Below are 17240 nucleotides of genomic sequence, written 5' to 3'. Positions count from 1 at the left end.
AAAAAAAAAACCCAGCAAAGCATGATACAATTTGCTCCTGCAGGGATAAAAATCCCTTCCTGATCCCCTGAGAGGCAATCGGATATTCCCTGGTACAACTTTACCTATGACTGTTAGTATCCAGTTATATTCTGTGCATCTAAGAAAGAATCCAGGCCTTTTTTAAAGCAATCCACTGAGCTGGCCAGAACCAACTTTCGAGGGAGTCTATTCCACATTTTCACAGCTCTCACTGTGAAAAAATCTTTTCATGTTTGCAGATTAAATTTCTTTTTCTCCAGACATAGAGAGTGCCCCCTTGTCCTCTGTGATGATCTCAGGGTGAATAACTCTACACCGAGTTCACTGTATGAACCACTAATGTATTTATACATGTTGATCATATTCCTCTTCTCAAGGAGAGAATAAATTCAGCTCCTCTAATCTTTCCTCATAGCTGAGCTCCTCCATGCCTCTTATCAGTTTGGTTGCCTTTCTCTGTACTTTCTCCAGTTCCCCAATGTTCTTTTTGTGAATTGGTGCCCAAAACTGAACCTCCAGATGAGGTCTTACTAATGATTTGTACCGGGGTAAAATGATCTCTCTCTCTCTGGAGTCTATACCTCTTAATACAAGAGAGGATTTTGCTCACTTTAGAAACCGCAGCTTGGCATTGCATGCTATTATTAAGCTTGTGATCTACCAGAACCCCCAGATCCTTCTCCACCATTGATTCCCCCAGTTGTACTCCCCCTAGTATATATGATGTATGCATAATCTTACATTTATCAACATTAAACCTCATTTGCCACATAGTTGCCCAATTAAACAGCGCATTGAGGCCAGCTTGTAAGTTGAAGACATCCTTTAAGGATGTTATTCCACTGCATAGCTTGGTGTCATCTGCAAATGCTGAAATGGTATTTTTAATCCCAGACCATTTACGGTTTATAAATATATAAAAAAATAAGGGTCCCAACACTGAACCTTTGGGTACACCACTGACAACCCTAGACAATTCAGAGTATTTATTTATTTATTTCAGGTACTTATATACAGTGGGGATCGAAAGTTTGGGCACCCCAGCTAAAAATGTGTATTAATGTGCATAAAGAAGCCAAGGAAAGATGGAAAAATCTCCAAAAGGCATCAAATTACAGATTAGACATTCTTATAATATGTCAATAAAAGTTAGATTTTATTTCCATCATTTACACTTTCAAAATAACAGAAAACAAAAAAATGGCATCTGCAAAAGTTTGGGCACCCTGCAGAGTGAATATCTTGTACTGCCCCCTTTGGCAAGTATCACAGCTTGTAAATGCTTTTTGTAGCCAGCCAAGAGTCTTTCAATTCTTGTTTGAGGTATCTTTGCCCATTCTTCCTTACAAAAGTCTTCCAGTTCTTTGAAATTTCTGGGCTGTCTGTCACACACTGCTCTTTTAAGGTCTATCCATAGATTTTCAATTATGTTGAGGTCAGGAGATTGTGAAGGCCATGGCAAAACCTTCTGTTTACGCCTCTTGATGTAATCCCCCGCGGATTTTGAGGTGTGTTTAGGATCATTATCCATTTGTAGAAGCCATCCTCTCTTTAACTTCAGCTTTTTCACAGATGGCATCAAGTTACCATCCAAAATTTGCTGAAATTTTATTGAATCCATTTTTCCTTCTACTCGTGAGATGTTCCCTGTGCCACTGGCTGCAACACAACCCCAAAGCATGATTGATCCAATCCCATGCTTAACAGTTGGACAGAGGTTCTTTTCATGAAATTCTGTGCCCCTTCTCCAAACGTACCTTTGCTCATTCCGGCCAAAAAGTTCAATTTTAACCTCATCGGTCCACAGAACTTGTTTCCAAAATGCATCAAGCTTGTCTATATGTTCATTTGCAAAGTTCAAACGATGATTTTTGTGGTGAGGATGTAGAAGAGGTTTTCTTCTGATGACTCTTCCATGAAGACCATATTTGTATAAGTATCTCTTTATAGTGGAATAGTGTACCACAACTCCAGTGTCTGCCAGATCTTTCTGGAGGAATCTTGCAGTCAAACGTGGGTTTTGAATTGTTTTTCTCACAATCCTGCGAGCTGTTCTGTCTGATATTTTTCTTGGTCTTCCAGATCTTGCTTTAACTTCCACTGTTCCTGATGACTGCCATTTCTTAATTACATTCCGAACAGAGGATATTGACATCTGAAAACGCTTTGCTATCTTCTTATAGGCTTCTCCAGCTTTGTGAGCGTCAACTATTTTCAGTTTCAGCTTTCTAGACAACTGCTTAGAAGAACCCATGGTGCTGATTGTTGGGGCAAGGTCAGATGAGTCTGGGCATTTAAAACCTTTGAGCTTGACATCACCTGGTTTTCCAGACGATGACTGAGAACAATCCATGACACTGGCAGGTCTCAGCTTTGCAAAGGGGGAAGTGCATGCTATAAATTCTGCAGGGTGCCCAAACTTTTGCAGACGCCATTTTTTTGTTTTCTGTTATTTTGAAAGTGTAAATGATGGAAATAAAATCTAACTTTTGTTGACATATTATAAGAATATCTAATCTGTAATTTGATGCCTTTTGGAGATTTTTCCATCTTTCCTTGGCTTCTTTATGCACATTAATACAAATTTTTAGCTGGGGTGCCCAAACTTTCAAACCCCACTGTAGCGCCGTCAATTTACGCAGCGCTTTACATATATATTGTACATTCACATCTGTCCCTAACCCTCAAGGGGCGTACAATCTAAGGTACCTAACTCACATTCATACATACATATACTAGGGCCAATTTAGAAAGGGGCCAATTCACCTACCAGCATGTCTTTGGACTGTGGGAGGAAACCGGAGTACCCGGAGGAAACCCACGCAGGCACAGGGAGAACATGCAAACTCCAGGCAGGTGGTGCCGTGGTTGGGATTTGAACAGACGACCCTAGTACTGCCTGGCGGAAGTGCTAACCATTTAGCTACTGTGCTGCCCATGAGTATGAATCATTAACCAATACTCTTTGATTACGATCTTTCAGCCAGTTTTCTATCCATTTACATACAGATTTTTTTCAAGCCTGTAGACTTTACCTTACACATTAGCTGTGTGTGGAGAACTGTGTCAAATGCTTTTGTAAAATTATAAAGTATACCACGTCCACTGCCACCCCTCTGTCCAAGGTTTTGCTCACCTTCTCATAAAAATAAATCTGATTTGTTTGACAATTTCTGTCTTTCATGAATCCATGCTGTCTGTTGCTTAAAATATTATTTTCCAGCAAGAACTCATCTATTTGGTCTTTTATTAAACTCTCCAGTATCTTCCCAACTATAGACGTTAAACTACAGGTCTATAATTACTTGGTAAAGACTTTGACTCCTTTTTAAACATAGGCACCACATTGGCCTTTACTACAGTATAAGTCGCTATAAAAATTTAGGAAGGTATCGGAGATCAAACCAAAGTCATGAGCAATTTCTCTTGTAGCTGTGGTAATAGAAGCTATTTAATAGCTGGTTTTGGGAACTGGCTATGACACCCAAGGGGTGCCCTGTGTTTTTGCTAACTGCAAACTATTAGCAAAGAGCGAAAAATTGTTTGCTCTTTGCTTTATCCTCCACCTTCTGTTTATAAAGTAATTGGGTGTCCTATCAAGGAATGGAGGGACTGAGGAGGAGGGGCAGACAAGTATTGCTCTTAGGTTCTACAAACCTCATCAGACAGAAAAGTCTCCCACTCCCAAGATCTGGACACCTCATACACAGATCAAGTGGGCAAGGTGAACAGGAATATGCCAGACAACATGCTTATGGGCTTCATGCCCCTTTACAGGGCATGAAGCCCAGAAACATGTTCCTGGTGAGGAACATCTCCCCCACGCAGTCCAGGAGGTGATCATCCAGTATACCGAAAAGTACAGTGCTATGTGTTTGTGTTAAGCTGGTGGCGTCAGCTTCTGTTCTTCTCCCTCACCTCTCCCTCAGTGTTGCCTGGCCTGTATCAGAGTGTGGTCTCCAGCACTTCTGCATGTCGATCTCTACTATTTTCGTTGTAAGTGGATACTATGTTTTTACTGATTAAAGAGTGCAAGATACTAATGCATCCATACACCATTGCCGTTTTCCTTTATGTTGCCAGGAAGCATCGTCTCTAGTGCCAGATGTCCATCACCTGTTAGCTTCCTGTGGAGTGAACTTTCATTCAGTGAACTGAGTCGACAAGAGAGTGCCACTCAGCACTGCCACTCAACACATCAACCCCCCCAAGTACTACCACTAATCACAATCCCCCCCCCCCCAACACTGCTACTAATCACAATGCCCCCCCCCCCCCAGCACTGCCACTGATCCCTTCCTCCAACACTGCCACTCATCACCCCTCCCACCAGCCCCAGAAACCAATGGGTAAGCAGTAATGATCTGCAGTAACCTCTAGCAACCAGTGAGTGGTAATGATGTGCAGTAACCTACAGCAACCAATCAGTGAGTGGAAATAATGTTGGTAACCTCTACCAACTAATCAGTGAGTGGTAATGTGTGCTGTAACCTCTAGCAACCAGTTAATGAGCAGTATTAATATGTTATAACTCCGGCAACCAATTGCTGCCTGATCTGCTGCAGTAAACTGGTTCTGAGTCTAGCCCGCCCCTCTGTGTTATCTAGGCAGGAATTTTTTGCGACCATGTCAGACTTCACTTCACATGGATAAATCACTTTCATGATACCCAACTCAGAACTCAAGAAACAAAAGCATCTGAGTCTATCTCTGTACACTTAGCTGAGAAGGTGCAACCTTTCCTTTTTGGATGTGATTGCATCTGAGGAGTCCCAATTTGCTGCTATGAATCCAAGGCATAAGGATATAATTTTGGTCCTTGCTGATGCGTTACACCAATGCTTAGAGCTGCAGCAGCCTGCACCCAAATATTCTAAGGTTACCAGTGCACTGTAGTTAATGTGGACATTTTTTTTGTCTTAATAAGACAAAGTCAAGTACACACATTTCAGTTTTTAAAGATCCTGTGTATGAAAGACTACAAGCCCTTTCCAAAGCTTTATTCTACCTAGCAGGCCCTGCTACTGGTCATTGATGCCTTGTCCATCTGCAGACTCTAGTTGTATGGTCAAGGATATCTGTAGAGATCCTGGTTCAATCCCTACTGATCCTGCAGTTCACCAACAATTGGAACTTATGCTTGTTGCCCTGCACTACTGTTATGACAGGCATGAAGACATTATACACCTGGTATCTATAATGGACAACCTGTCTGTACATATGCATAGGATCCGTTTGCTAAAATGATGATCTGCTGAACATCAGTACAAAGTAAACCTATGCTGCATGCCCTTTGAGGGCTACTGTGATGCTTATCTTAACAATTTTATCAAGTATGCCGGAGCAGGAAAAAACGCCATTTTGTTTCAGCAAAAGTAGGCTAAGCCTCGGACTTTAAAAAATTCTACCTCAGAAGCACTCAGTTCCACTGCAAGCCTTAACTTCCAAAGCAATTCCTCCTATTACGAGACACTCTCACTTCTAAAAATGAGGGGACATCTGTAAGCCTTTGTTACCACATGGACTGAACTAATTTTGGACGAATGGGGACAGATGTGGTATCCATTGGCTAAAAGCTAAAGTTTAAAACACTACCTCTGCCACTTCTCATATTAATCACAATGCCCCCTCCCCCCCCCCCCCCACCAGCCTGACAACATCCCTGCAAATATGAAATATGAACAGAACTGAGTGTGAGTAAAAAATCCTGAAATATTTATTTCCAGAACAATTACTATAGCACCCTGAGAGAAGAATTGTGCCAGTGCAGCCATTATTCTGGAAAGAAAGATTTCAGGGTTTTCTATTCAAACATATTCACAGTCCCAGGCTCCTATACTTGCTCTGCTTTGTTCACAGGGCATCTAAATGAAGGAATATCTGCATGACCTTCTCCTGGTGGAACAGTTGACAGAGGCCTTTTCTGTCAATGCCCATCAAACTGTTCTGAGTCTGACTTTGCAGGTGTTTAGTTGAGTCCTGAACCAATCAGCAATGGATCATACTCATCACTTGGAGTATGAAGGTCACCTACTATGTATGGCTGAGTCAGTCAGAGTGATCCTTCCACAAGAGAAACATCTGACTCTCTGCTCCCAAGTTTGGACTCTGCAGTCCAATAGTCAGCTATCCCATCTCTTTTGCATTAGAAGGTTCTGGGATTGATGATTGTTCTGTATGCCCAATTCCTGTCATTTATTAGATCATATCAGGGACTGCCAATTGAAGTTGGTATGCTGCTTGTGTTTCATCTGTGTTAGCTTTGTGGCATTCTTACCTTTTTACCATTTTAGTATTAGCAATATTACAGTTTCCAACGCATCTTTTTATTCTCTTTTATTTGCAATTTTCCCTATTTTTTTAGTATATTTTTTCATCAGGGTTATATATTAATTTTTAGGGAATATCTTGTGCTGTTTTAGTTTTTAGGTTTGTTTTCTGTATGGCTAATTTGGACACCCCTTTTAGTGCAGAATTCTTGGTAGCAGAAGGAAGCTCCAATAATATATTAGAATTCAGAGCAATCCAACTATTCCTTCTGTGCTTGGCCTCTCAATTACAGGGTCATCCAAGCAGAATTCAGTTGGACAATGCCACAGTGGTGGCATATATTAATCCTCAGGAAGGAACCAAAGGTCTTGTGGCTCAAAGGCTGAACAGATTATGTTTTGGACAGAACTTTGCATTCCAACCTTGTCCGCTGCGTACATTCCAGGCACTGAAAACTGTCAGGCGGACTCTCTCAGTCGCCAAAATGTTGACTCCAGAGAGTGGTCTCTTCATCCAGAGGTGTTTCAAGAACTCAGTCACAAGTGAGGAATGCTGAATGTGGAACTCCTGGCTTTGAGATTCAACAACAAAAGGTCCAGGGACTGTCTAGCTATAGCAGTGAATCCTCCTGTGACTCTGTGGGATTGGTTCAACCTGATGTTTATCACACAAACTGCTTCCTCCTCTATTTTGCAGAATTAATATTGACTGCATCCAGATGATACTCATCGAACCAAAATGGCCCAGGCACATACAGTGTTTGGACCACATCAGACTCCTGGCGAACTTCTTCATGGTCAATGGCTTTAACTGCATGGCTTTGGAAGTCCAGGTTCTAAAAGAAAGGAGCCTATCCCATTTCACTATTCCTATGTTAATTAGCATTGTATGGCAAAAAGTGTAGCTAGCTCTACCAACCCTTAATGCTCTACCCCCAGCCAGCTGGTGTGGGCTAGAGTGCATGAATGGGGACCTGCAGCTGTCACCCTTTCTGCCATACACTATTGTCTATAGTGCTGAGAGCTTACAGCGGGGATAGAGCTGGACTGAGCCACTGTCACTAAGGCTTGGGTTGATAAGATGGAGTGGACAGCTTCAGTGTGACAGGCATCTGTTACCCTGTCTGCTATTGTGACACTGTAGTGCTTACCCCCGCAGAAGCCACTGGTGATGATGGGTTCCCTGTTCTGCCACAACTCTTAAGGATATTTGGTCCACTGACACACACTACAACATTACACAGGAAATAGGGCAAGCAACTGGTAGCAGACTAAATGAATGTATTGAAGCAATACAGTTAAACAATACATAAATCATACAACAAGCAAATAAACAGATTTGAAAATATTGTACTAGGTAGGTGATCACCGATCCAAAAACGGACAATCAATAGAACTGCAGCAATGCTAAAGTTAACTAAAACTAGTGTAACTAGAGTTTAACGAACGGCATAATTTAATTCAGGAAAATAAAGGGTCTTTGTGTGCGCACTATGCATGCAACCCCAATAGCAGGTTCTTGACATACCCATGAAGAGGTCTGTAAGTTATCTGGTGCCTAATTGTCAGCATTGGCCGACTTACATTAGGGTCCTTCTGTAGGTGGTGCACCATCCATTCAAAAGAGTGGGTTATGAGTAACACATGAGCTGCTAGGTGAGAGAAGTCTCTGTTACATTTTTTTTTTTTTTTTAATAAATATTTATTTTTCAAATCATATACAAAACATTTCAACATTTCTATTAAAATAGTTATCAAAACCGTATTTTTGCTTTATATCATTTATATATATATATATATATATATATATATATATATATATATATATATATACACATACAGTCAGGTCCATGAATATTGGGACATTGACACAATTCTAACATTTTTGGCTCTATACACCACCACAATGGATTTGAAATGAAACAAACAAAATGTGCTTTAACTGCAGACTGTCAGCTTTAATTTGAGGGTATTTATATCCAAATCAGGTGACCGGTGTAGGAATTACAACAGTTTGCATATGTGCCTACCACTTGTTAAGGGACCAAAAGTAATGGACAGAATAATAATCATAAATCAAACTTTCACTTTTTAATACTTGGTTGCAAATCCTTTGCAGTCAATTACAGCCTGAAGTCTGGAATGCATAGACATCACCAGACGTTGGGTTTCATCCCTGGAGATGCTCTGCCAGGCCTCTACTGCAACTGTCTTCAGTTCCTGCTTGTTCTTGGGGCATTTTCCCTTCAGTTTTGTCTTCAGTAAGTGAAATGCATGCTCAACCGGATTCAGGTCAGGTGATTGACTTGGCCATTGCATAACATTCCACTTCTTTCCCTTAAAAAACTCTTTGGTTGCTTTTGCAGTATGCTTTGGGTCATTGTCCATCTGCACTGTAAAGCGGCGTCCAATGAGTTGTGAAGCATTTGGCTGAATATGAGCAGATATTGCCCGAAACACTTCAGAATTCATCCTGCTGCTTTTGTCAGCAGTCACAACATCAATACATACAAGAGAACCAGTTCCATTGGCAGCCATACATGCCCACGCCATGACACTACCACCACCATGCTTCACTGATGAGGTGGTATGCTTAGGATCATGAGCAGTTCCTTTCTTTCTCCATACTCTTCTCTTCCCATCACTCTGGTACAAGTTGATCTTGGTCTCATCTGTCCATAGGATGTTGTTCCAGAACTGTGAAGGCTTTTTTAGATGTCGTTTGGCAAACTCTAATCTGGCCTTCCTGTTTTTGAGGCTCACCAATGGTTTCCATCTTGTGGTGAACCCTCTGTATTCACTCTGGTGAAGTCTTCTCTTGATTGTTGACTTTGACACACATACACCTACCTCCTGGAGAGTGTTCTTGATCTGGCCAACTGTTGTGAAGGGTGTTTTCTTCACCAGGGATAGAATTCTTTGGTCATCCACCACAGTTGTTTTCTGTGGTCTACCGGGTCTTTTGGTGTTGCCGAGCTCACCGGTGCGTTCCTTCTTTTTAAGAATGTTCCAAACAGTTGTTTTGGCCACGCCTAATGTTTTTGCTATCTCTCTGATGGGTTTGTTTTGTTTTTTCAGCCTAATGATGGCTTGCTTCACTGATAGTGACAGCTCTTTGGATCTCATCTTGAGAGTTGACAGCAACAGATTCCAAATGCAAATAGCACACTTGAAATGAACTCTGGACCTTTTATCTGCTCATTGTAATTGGGATAATGAGGGGATAACACATACCTGGGCATGGAACAGCTGAGAAGCCAATTGTCCCATTACTTTTGGTCCCTTAACAAGTGGGAGGCACATATGCAAACTGTTGTAATTCCTACACCGTTCACTTGATTTGGATGTAAATACCCTCAAATTAAATCTGACAGTCTGCAGTTAAAGCACATCTTGTTCGTTTCATTTCAAATCCATTGTGGTGGTGTATAGAGCCAAAAATTTTAGAATTGTGCCGATGTCCCAATATTTATGGACCTGACTGTATATATATATATATATATATATATATATATATATATATAAATAACTTCCTTTTCTTACCATCCCCCCCACCTCTATCCCCCTATCCCCTCCCTCCCACGCTCAACATTTTCTCTTCTCTGATTAAGTCCATATTATTCTGTTGTTCCTAAACCCAATTCTAGACCCACTTCCAGGGATATTATCTCTTCATATATTTCACCTTTTTTCTATATTCGTCCCAGCCTTTCCATTTGTTATTATATATCTCCAACTTGTCCTCATGCGTATAGTACAATCTTTCTGTCCCTGAAATCTGATTTACTCTACCCATCCAATCCTCCTCAGTTGGCACCTCTCTTTTCTTCCAGAACCTGGGTATCAGGCTCTTTGCTGCGGTCAAGTAATGCCATATCCGAGCGGACAAGGGTGGGAGGGGGTGGAGCCTGACCATGGAGGCGCGGGAGAGCGGAGATTAGACGCTCTCCGATCACCTTCCCCTCCTAACCTCCCTAATGTGTCCGTAACCGCTGAGCTACCGAAGACTCACCGAGAAAAGTGAGGGATCCTGGCGGTGGTGCGGTGGCTTGTCGGGGAGTAGGAAGCCGAGGCGACTATCCGCTGGAGGATTGCCTGAGGTGATCCCGGAGAGAGAGTGGGGTTGCCAGGAGACGGGGAGAGCGGAGTAACCACGTGGGCTGCCGCGGGGGACTGCTGGGAGAAGAGGAAGCCGGCTGGCGTCCTAAGAGACTGGGGGAAAAAAAACGTTGCCTGTGTCCTGCCACCAAGCAGACCCCAGGAGAGGCTGTACGACACATGGAGAAAAGCAAAAAAGGGACCCACTAGGAACCCCCACCAAGAACATGGCCGCAGGAGATCAAACAACCCAGAACGGCAAACTCTGAAGCAGCTTCATTGAAGTGGGTGAGTGAGAACTGTTAATCTGCCTACATGATTACTATTTGGCTACTGCTATAGCCCATTTGATAAGCACCTTGAGAAGTAAGGAGGGGGTTCCCAGAGAGGGTCTGAAGATTAGAAGAGAAAGAAGTAATAGCTTAAATATAGACTAAAGAGCCTTAAGAAACCTTTAAAAAAACCTTACAGGTGACATGAAAGGGAAAAATAGCAAAGGAAATATGCCCAAGAATTCCCAAATTCAAACTGCAACGATAAAAAAATATACATCGCAGGGGAAATTGACTCCTATAAGATCCCAGGAAATAAGTGAAAGGAGTGACCTGGAAACAAGCTTAGATAATAGCTCAAGATCCTCCCTGGGAGCAGCTAACAATAGTCAACAAATAATTGAAGGGATAGAGCTGGGAGAAACTGAAAAAGACTTGCAAATACCGAATAAAAAGGAAATGGCGGAGATGTTTAAAAACCTGGAAAAATCTATAAAGCAAGAGACGGGGATAATGCGGAAAGAAATGGGACAACTGCTAATTAGGGTGGAAGAAACCGAGGAGACAGTCAAATACCATACTCAAATTATCCCAAAAATAGAGAAATTGATAGTGGATACCCGGAAGGAACAAAAAAGACTGCTTTATATGATGGAGGACCAAGAAAATAGAGAAAGGAGAAAAAACATTAGAATAAGAGGAGTCCCAGAGTTGCTACAGGGGGAAGATTTAAAGGAGACCACATGCAAAATTTTGAACTCCATAATGGATAGACCTGGTGCGGAGACGTATAAATTGGATGGAGCTTATAGGATAGGAAAATTCCAACAAGAAAAAGGCCCAGAAAAATCAAGAGATATAATTGTCCAATTTCATAATTATGGAGATAAGGATGAGATATGGAAGAAGATTAAGGGAAGATCGAATATTAAATATGGAGGAAAAAATATTCAAATTTTTGCAGATATAGCACCTGGGACATTGAGAAGAAAAAGATCACTGAAACCATTGTTGGAACTGTTGAAAAGACATAATGTGCAGTATAGATGGGGTCGATCAGCATGTTTAATCGGCTGGAGAGATGGAGTCACTGCATTATTGAGAACCCCTGAAGATATGAAAGAATTTTGTAACAAATTTGAACTGCAGAGAATAGAGATCCCGGAATGGGAAGAGGAGGAGGGAGAATCATATATGTTGGGAAAAGAGGAATGGCAGCTAATTAGGAGAGAAAACAGAGAGCAGATAAATAGAGGGACACCGGGGAGGAGGGGGGGAAGGTGAGCGCCACATGGACAGAGCCGAACTCCCAGGTAGGAATCAAAAGTGGGACCTTTTCCACAAATGATTCATAGGCAAATAAAAAGCCTAATGGGGGGGGGGGGGGGAGGAGGGAGGAGTATCTGAGGGAGGAGGGGTAAGGGGAGGGAGGAGGGGGGGATTGAGGGGGGGAGAGAGGTGGGGATGGGGTGGGGGGGAGGGGGGGGGATGGAGGGGGGGAGGTTGGAGGGGAGGGAGAGAATTAGGGAGGGACAGGGATTTCTAAAACTGACATCTTGTATGAAAGGAGAGGTTTTGGGAGGAGGAAGAGGAGGGGAAAGGGTAAAAAAAAAAAAAAAAGGAAGAAGACAAATAAAATATGGAGGAAATACGCTTGGTAACCCATAATGTAAATGGATTAAATTGCCCAGGTAAAAGATTTAGACTATACAGGGAACTACAACATAGAGAGGCCTCAGTTGTCTTTTTGCAGGAAACACACCTAGAGTTAAAAAAAAATATTAAGCTAAGCTCTAGACAACACCCGACATGGTATTATGCAGATTCCCCAGTTAAGAGAGCTAAAGGGGTAGCTATAGGATTTGCAAAAAACATTAGGTTTGAACTAGAAGATAGAAAGACGGACCCAGAGGGGAGGTTTCTGTTCTTGAAAGGTAAACTACAGGACATAGAATGTACGCTTGTAAACATATATTGCCCTAATAGAAAGCCAGAGAAGTTTTTGAAAGAAGCTATGAGAAGATTGATGGACTTTGGAAAGGGATATCTAATAGTGGCGGGAGACTTTAACATTTGTATGGATCCACAATTAGATACAACATCCAGAGTACAGAGAGGGGAAAACAGGTCCATGGGATTATTGAAAAGGGTGATGAAAGAGTGTCAATTGGTGGATAGTTGGAGAGTTGTTAACATGAGAGATAGAGATTACACCTTTTTCTCTAGTGTACATAGGACATACTCTAGATTGGACTATATTATGGTAGACCATCGACTCGTTGAGGATTTGGTTAAAGTTAAAATAGAAGCAATAACTTTCTCGGACCATGCACCTGTAGTATCGGAACTAAGATGGGGAGGGAAGGTATCAGGAGGCTTATCATGGAGATTGAATGAGACACTCCTCATGGATCCAGATACTGACCGGAAGATCAGAGAGGAAATAGAGAGGTTCTTTGAGGAAAATGAAACAGGGGATGTATCACTAGCTACAGTTTGGGAGGCACATAAAGTATATATAAGAGGTATCCTTATTGCGACTGGGGCAAAGAAAAAAAGGGAAAGACGAGAGAAGATCAGTGGGCTATTGAAGGAAATAGCTGAGATGGAACGCCTACATAAAAATAATATAAGGAAAGAGATAGAGCAAAGAGTGATAAAAAAGAGGGAAGAACTAGAGAAAGTAATGGAGGAAGAAAAAATGAGAACTTTTAATAAGATCAGTGGAGAAAGATATAGATGGGGAGATAGATCAGGAAAATACTTGATGAGAGCCTTGAGGAGAAAGAAGAATAGGAACTACATAGATAAAATAAAAAACTCCAAGGGAGAGTTAGTCCATTCAACCAAAGACATTGCAAAGGTATTTAAAGATTACTATAGCAAATTATACAATATTGCCCCCAAGGATGATATAAATAAAGATAAAGTAATAAATATTGAAAAAAGAAGAGATTATTTAAGGAAGGCAGGATTACCAAAATTAAATGCAGAGTTATTAAACTCCTTAGAATCTGATATCACACAAGAAGAACTACAAATAGCATTAAAAAGCTTTAAGACGGGAAAAAGCCCAGGTCCAGACGGGTATACAGTGAGGTATTATAAAAAATATGCTGATATACTGATACCTAAGTTAAAGAGATATATGGAGGCGTTGGGGGGAGAGATGGAGATAAGACAGGAATCCCTTCTGGCACAGGTGGTTTTGATACATAAGGAAGGTAAAGACATTACCAACTGTTCAAGTTATAGACCGATATCATTATTAAACGTAGATACGAAGTTGTATGCAAAAGTATTGGCGAATAGGTTAGGAGATCTGATGCCAGATTGGATACATGGAGATCAGGTGGGTTTTGTTAGAGGAAGAGAGGGTCGAGATAATGGGTTGAGGTCCCTGATGCTTATACAGAAAAGTAAATTGGAAAAAAAACCAGTAGTGCTGCTCTCGATTGATGCGGAGAAGGCGTTCGACAGGGTTAACTGGAGTTTTATGATAGACACACTGGAGATCTTGGGACTGGGTAGTAGGATGAGAAAGTGGATTGGAAAGTTGTATGAAGGACCGTCCGCGATGGTAATGGTAAACGGAGAGAGATCAGAGACCTTTTCTATGTCAAATGGAACCAGACAGGGATGCCCACTTTCCCCACTGCTGTTTGTTCTATCATTAGAACCCCTGTTATCAACAATTAGGAAAAATATAGATATAAGGGGAATAAAGGTTAGAAAGACAGAACATAAGATAGCTGCTTTTGCGGATGATTTATTATTCTATGTTGGAAACCCGAGAATAACACTTCCTAACCTAATGAAAACACTGAAAGAATATGGGGAAATGTCAAATCTAAAAATCAACCCGAGCAAAACAGAGATATTAAATATAAATCTTCCAAAGAGTGAAAAAGAAAGTATACAGAGAGAGTTTCCCTTTATATGGAAAGATAGAGAAATAAAGTACCTGGGAGTAAAACTTACTTCCTCACAGAAAAATCTTTACAAAGCTAATTATATCCCAATGTTAAACGAAATCAGAGAGGAATTGAGGAAAATGGGTAGTGGAAATCCTTCCTGGCTGGGTCGTATTAACCTGATAAAAATGGTAATTCTCCTGAAAATACTGTATAAATTCCAGATGATTCCCATTAATCTCCCAGAGTTGTATTTTAAGACAATTAAGTGAATGGTAACTAAATATATATGGAAAAATAAAAAACCTAGGATATCATATGATGTGTTAAGCAGAAATAAAGAAAAAGGGGGGCTGGGATTACCGGACTTTAAAAGATACCATAGGGCAGTCATTCTAGCAAGAATTTTTGACTGGACACATAACTCAAAGAGTAAACATTGGGTCACGATTGAAAACACAGTAGAAAGGATCTGGGTAGGAGTGTATGGGTGTCACCACAGTTTAGAGAATTAGAGGAGAGCACGAGTATATACACGAGGATTGTAATAAGGGAGTGGGATAAAATGCACAAACAGAGGAAATGGGACTTCAATTCACTGCTGATGTCACTAAGAAATTCAGAGTTTTTCCCCCCAGGTAAAGAGGAAATTTCAGGTAGATGGATTATGAAGGAAGACACTCAGCTGAGAGATGTAATGAAAGGGGTACACTTAAGAACACTGGAGGATTTGAAAAGGGAAGAGGGAAGGATTTTCACTAGGTTAGATATATGGAGATACAATCAATTGAAACAATTTGTGGAGAAATTGACGAAGCCCCTCAGAACTAGGAAAGAGTGGAATGAATTTGAGAAATACTTAGAAGATAGAGGTGATGGGAAACACAGCACTGCTAAAGCATATAAAGCTCTCACAGATTTAGATAGTAAGTTTAAATTAAAATATATAGAAAAATGGGAAAAGGATCTAGGAGTGGAGTGGGAAGAGCACACACAGAGGAAAATATTTAGAAAGGTACACGAAAATATTAGCATGCGTGAGGTAGAAATGAATTTTAAATGCTTGACAAGGTGGTATCTAACACCGGTGATAGAGCACAAGATGAGTGAAGAGAAGCAACCTTGGTGTTGGCGAGGGTGTGGAGGGTTGGGCACGATGTATCACATATGGTGGGAATGCTCAAAAATACAAGTATATTGGGAAAAAATTATAAATCAAATCACGAATATCACTGGAATGGAGATAGGACTGGATCCTGAAACCTGTCTTTTTCATAACTCAAAATTACCTGGAAATAAATATAGAGAACTGAGTATATTGTGCTACTTAAATGCAGCAAAAAGTCTGATTCCTAAGTTCTGGGGTAAAGTTGAAGCACCGAGGGAAGAGGACTGGATAAATAGAGTGGACCAGATTGCTAGACTGGAAAAACTTTATTACATACAGGAAGATAGGATGGTGACATATCATATGAAATGGGAGAAATGGGAGGAGTTCAAAGGGAAGGTAAAGGAAGGTACTGAGTAAGTAAGCATAAAGAAAAGGGAAAGAGAGGACAAGAAGAAAGGAAGGAAAAAGAGGAAGTGATAGGGAGAGAGAGAAAATATAGGAACTGGCCTTCCTTTCTTTCCTTTTCCTTTTCCAGGCCTCGGTCTCCAGAGGATATGAGATACAAGTAGATCAGATAGATGTCAGGGGTATGTTGAAGCGGGGTGGGAGGTGGGAGGGTAAAAAGGAAGGGTGTCATGGGGAGAAAATGATTTGAAATTAGTGTTTTATGAGATTTTGTAATGTTATATTTTACACTATGGAAATGTGTATTGTCTTATTTGAAAAATGAATAAAGTAATGCCATATCCCCGAACTCTTATATGCTTTCTCTGAGAGTTCTGAGATATGGAGGAGACATAGTTCTGGATCTAATCCTATATTGATTTTGGTAATTTTCCCTATCAAATAAACTATCCTCCGCCAGAACACCTGTATAACTGGACACTCCCACCACATATGATACCACGTGCCCACCTCTCCACAACCTCTCCAACACATCCGTGAAATTTCCGTATTCATCTTGTGCTCCACATTAGGGGTAATGTGCCATCTATTCAAACACTAATAATTTATTTCTACTTCCCTCATACTAATATTTTCGTGAATTAATGTGAGCATTTTCCTCTGCTCCTCCTCCTCTATTATTCTTCCCATATCTCTTTCCCATTTCTCTATGTGCATTAATTTTGTGTCGGTGTCAAGTTCCATTAATATCTTGTGTATTTTTGCCGTTCCGTGTCTACCATTTCCCCGTGACTCAAATATTCTCTCAAATGGATTCCAGTCTTTTCTAGTTCTTATAGGCTTTGGAAGACTCTCAAAAAAGTACTTCAGTTGGTAATATCTTAGTCTATCCATCTTATTAAAGACTTCTCCCTTTCTATCCTCCATATCCTTGTATGACCCGATTTCCTCTCCTACCATTATATCTCTCAATTGCGCCTCCTGTTTTATAATCCATTTCCCTGCTATGCTATCCTTACCCGGGGTAAAATATTTTGTGTTCCTAAGTGGTATTAATTGTGAATTAAAAACCCACCCCTTTTGTCTGTGTAATAAATCCCATTCTTTTAAAACATTAAGAGTGTACGTGCTTGTGCTCTCCTCTAATTCC

General features: G+C 40.9%; 1 protein-coding gene across 6 annotated transcripts in view; it reads right to left on the bottom strand.

Moving 5' to 3' along the window:
• Positions 1-17240, bottom strand: part of ICE1 (interactor of little elongation complex ELL subunit 1) — a 304724-nt gene that overhangs the window by 24154 nt on the left and 263330 nt on the right. Inside the window, exon 20 of one of the 6 annotated variants that reach the window (XM_089681036.1) lies at positions 7759-7942. The exons of the other annotated variants lie outside the window; for them this stretch is intronic. Within the exon in view, the coding sequence (XP_089537162.1) occupies positions 7782-7942 (161 nt within the window). The 3' untranslated portion in view covers positions 7759-7781. Of the gene's footprint in view, positions 1-7758; positions 7943-17240 lie in introns of those variants that run through there. 6 annotated transcript variants of the gene reach the window in all.

This window comes from Staurois parvus, unplaced genomic scaffold (genome assembly GCF_062004578.1).
Source record: "Staurois parvus isolate SC_StPar_1 unplaced genomic scaffold, SC_StPar_1.0 ptg000257l, whole genome shotgun sequence".
NCBI classification, from domain to species: Eukaryota; Metazoa; Chordata; class Amphibia; order Anura; family Ranidae; genus Staurois; species Staurois parvus.
The sequence above is the reverse complement of the archived record's forward strand: the minus strand, read 5'-3'. Positions and strand labels throughout refer to the sequence as shown.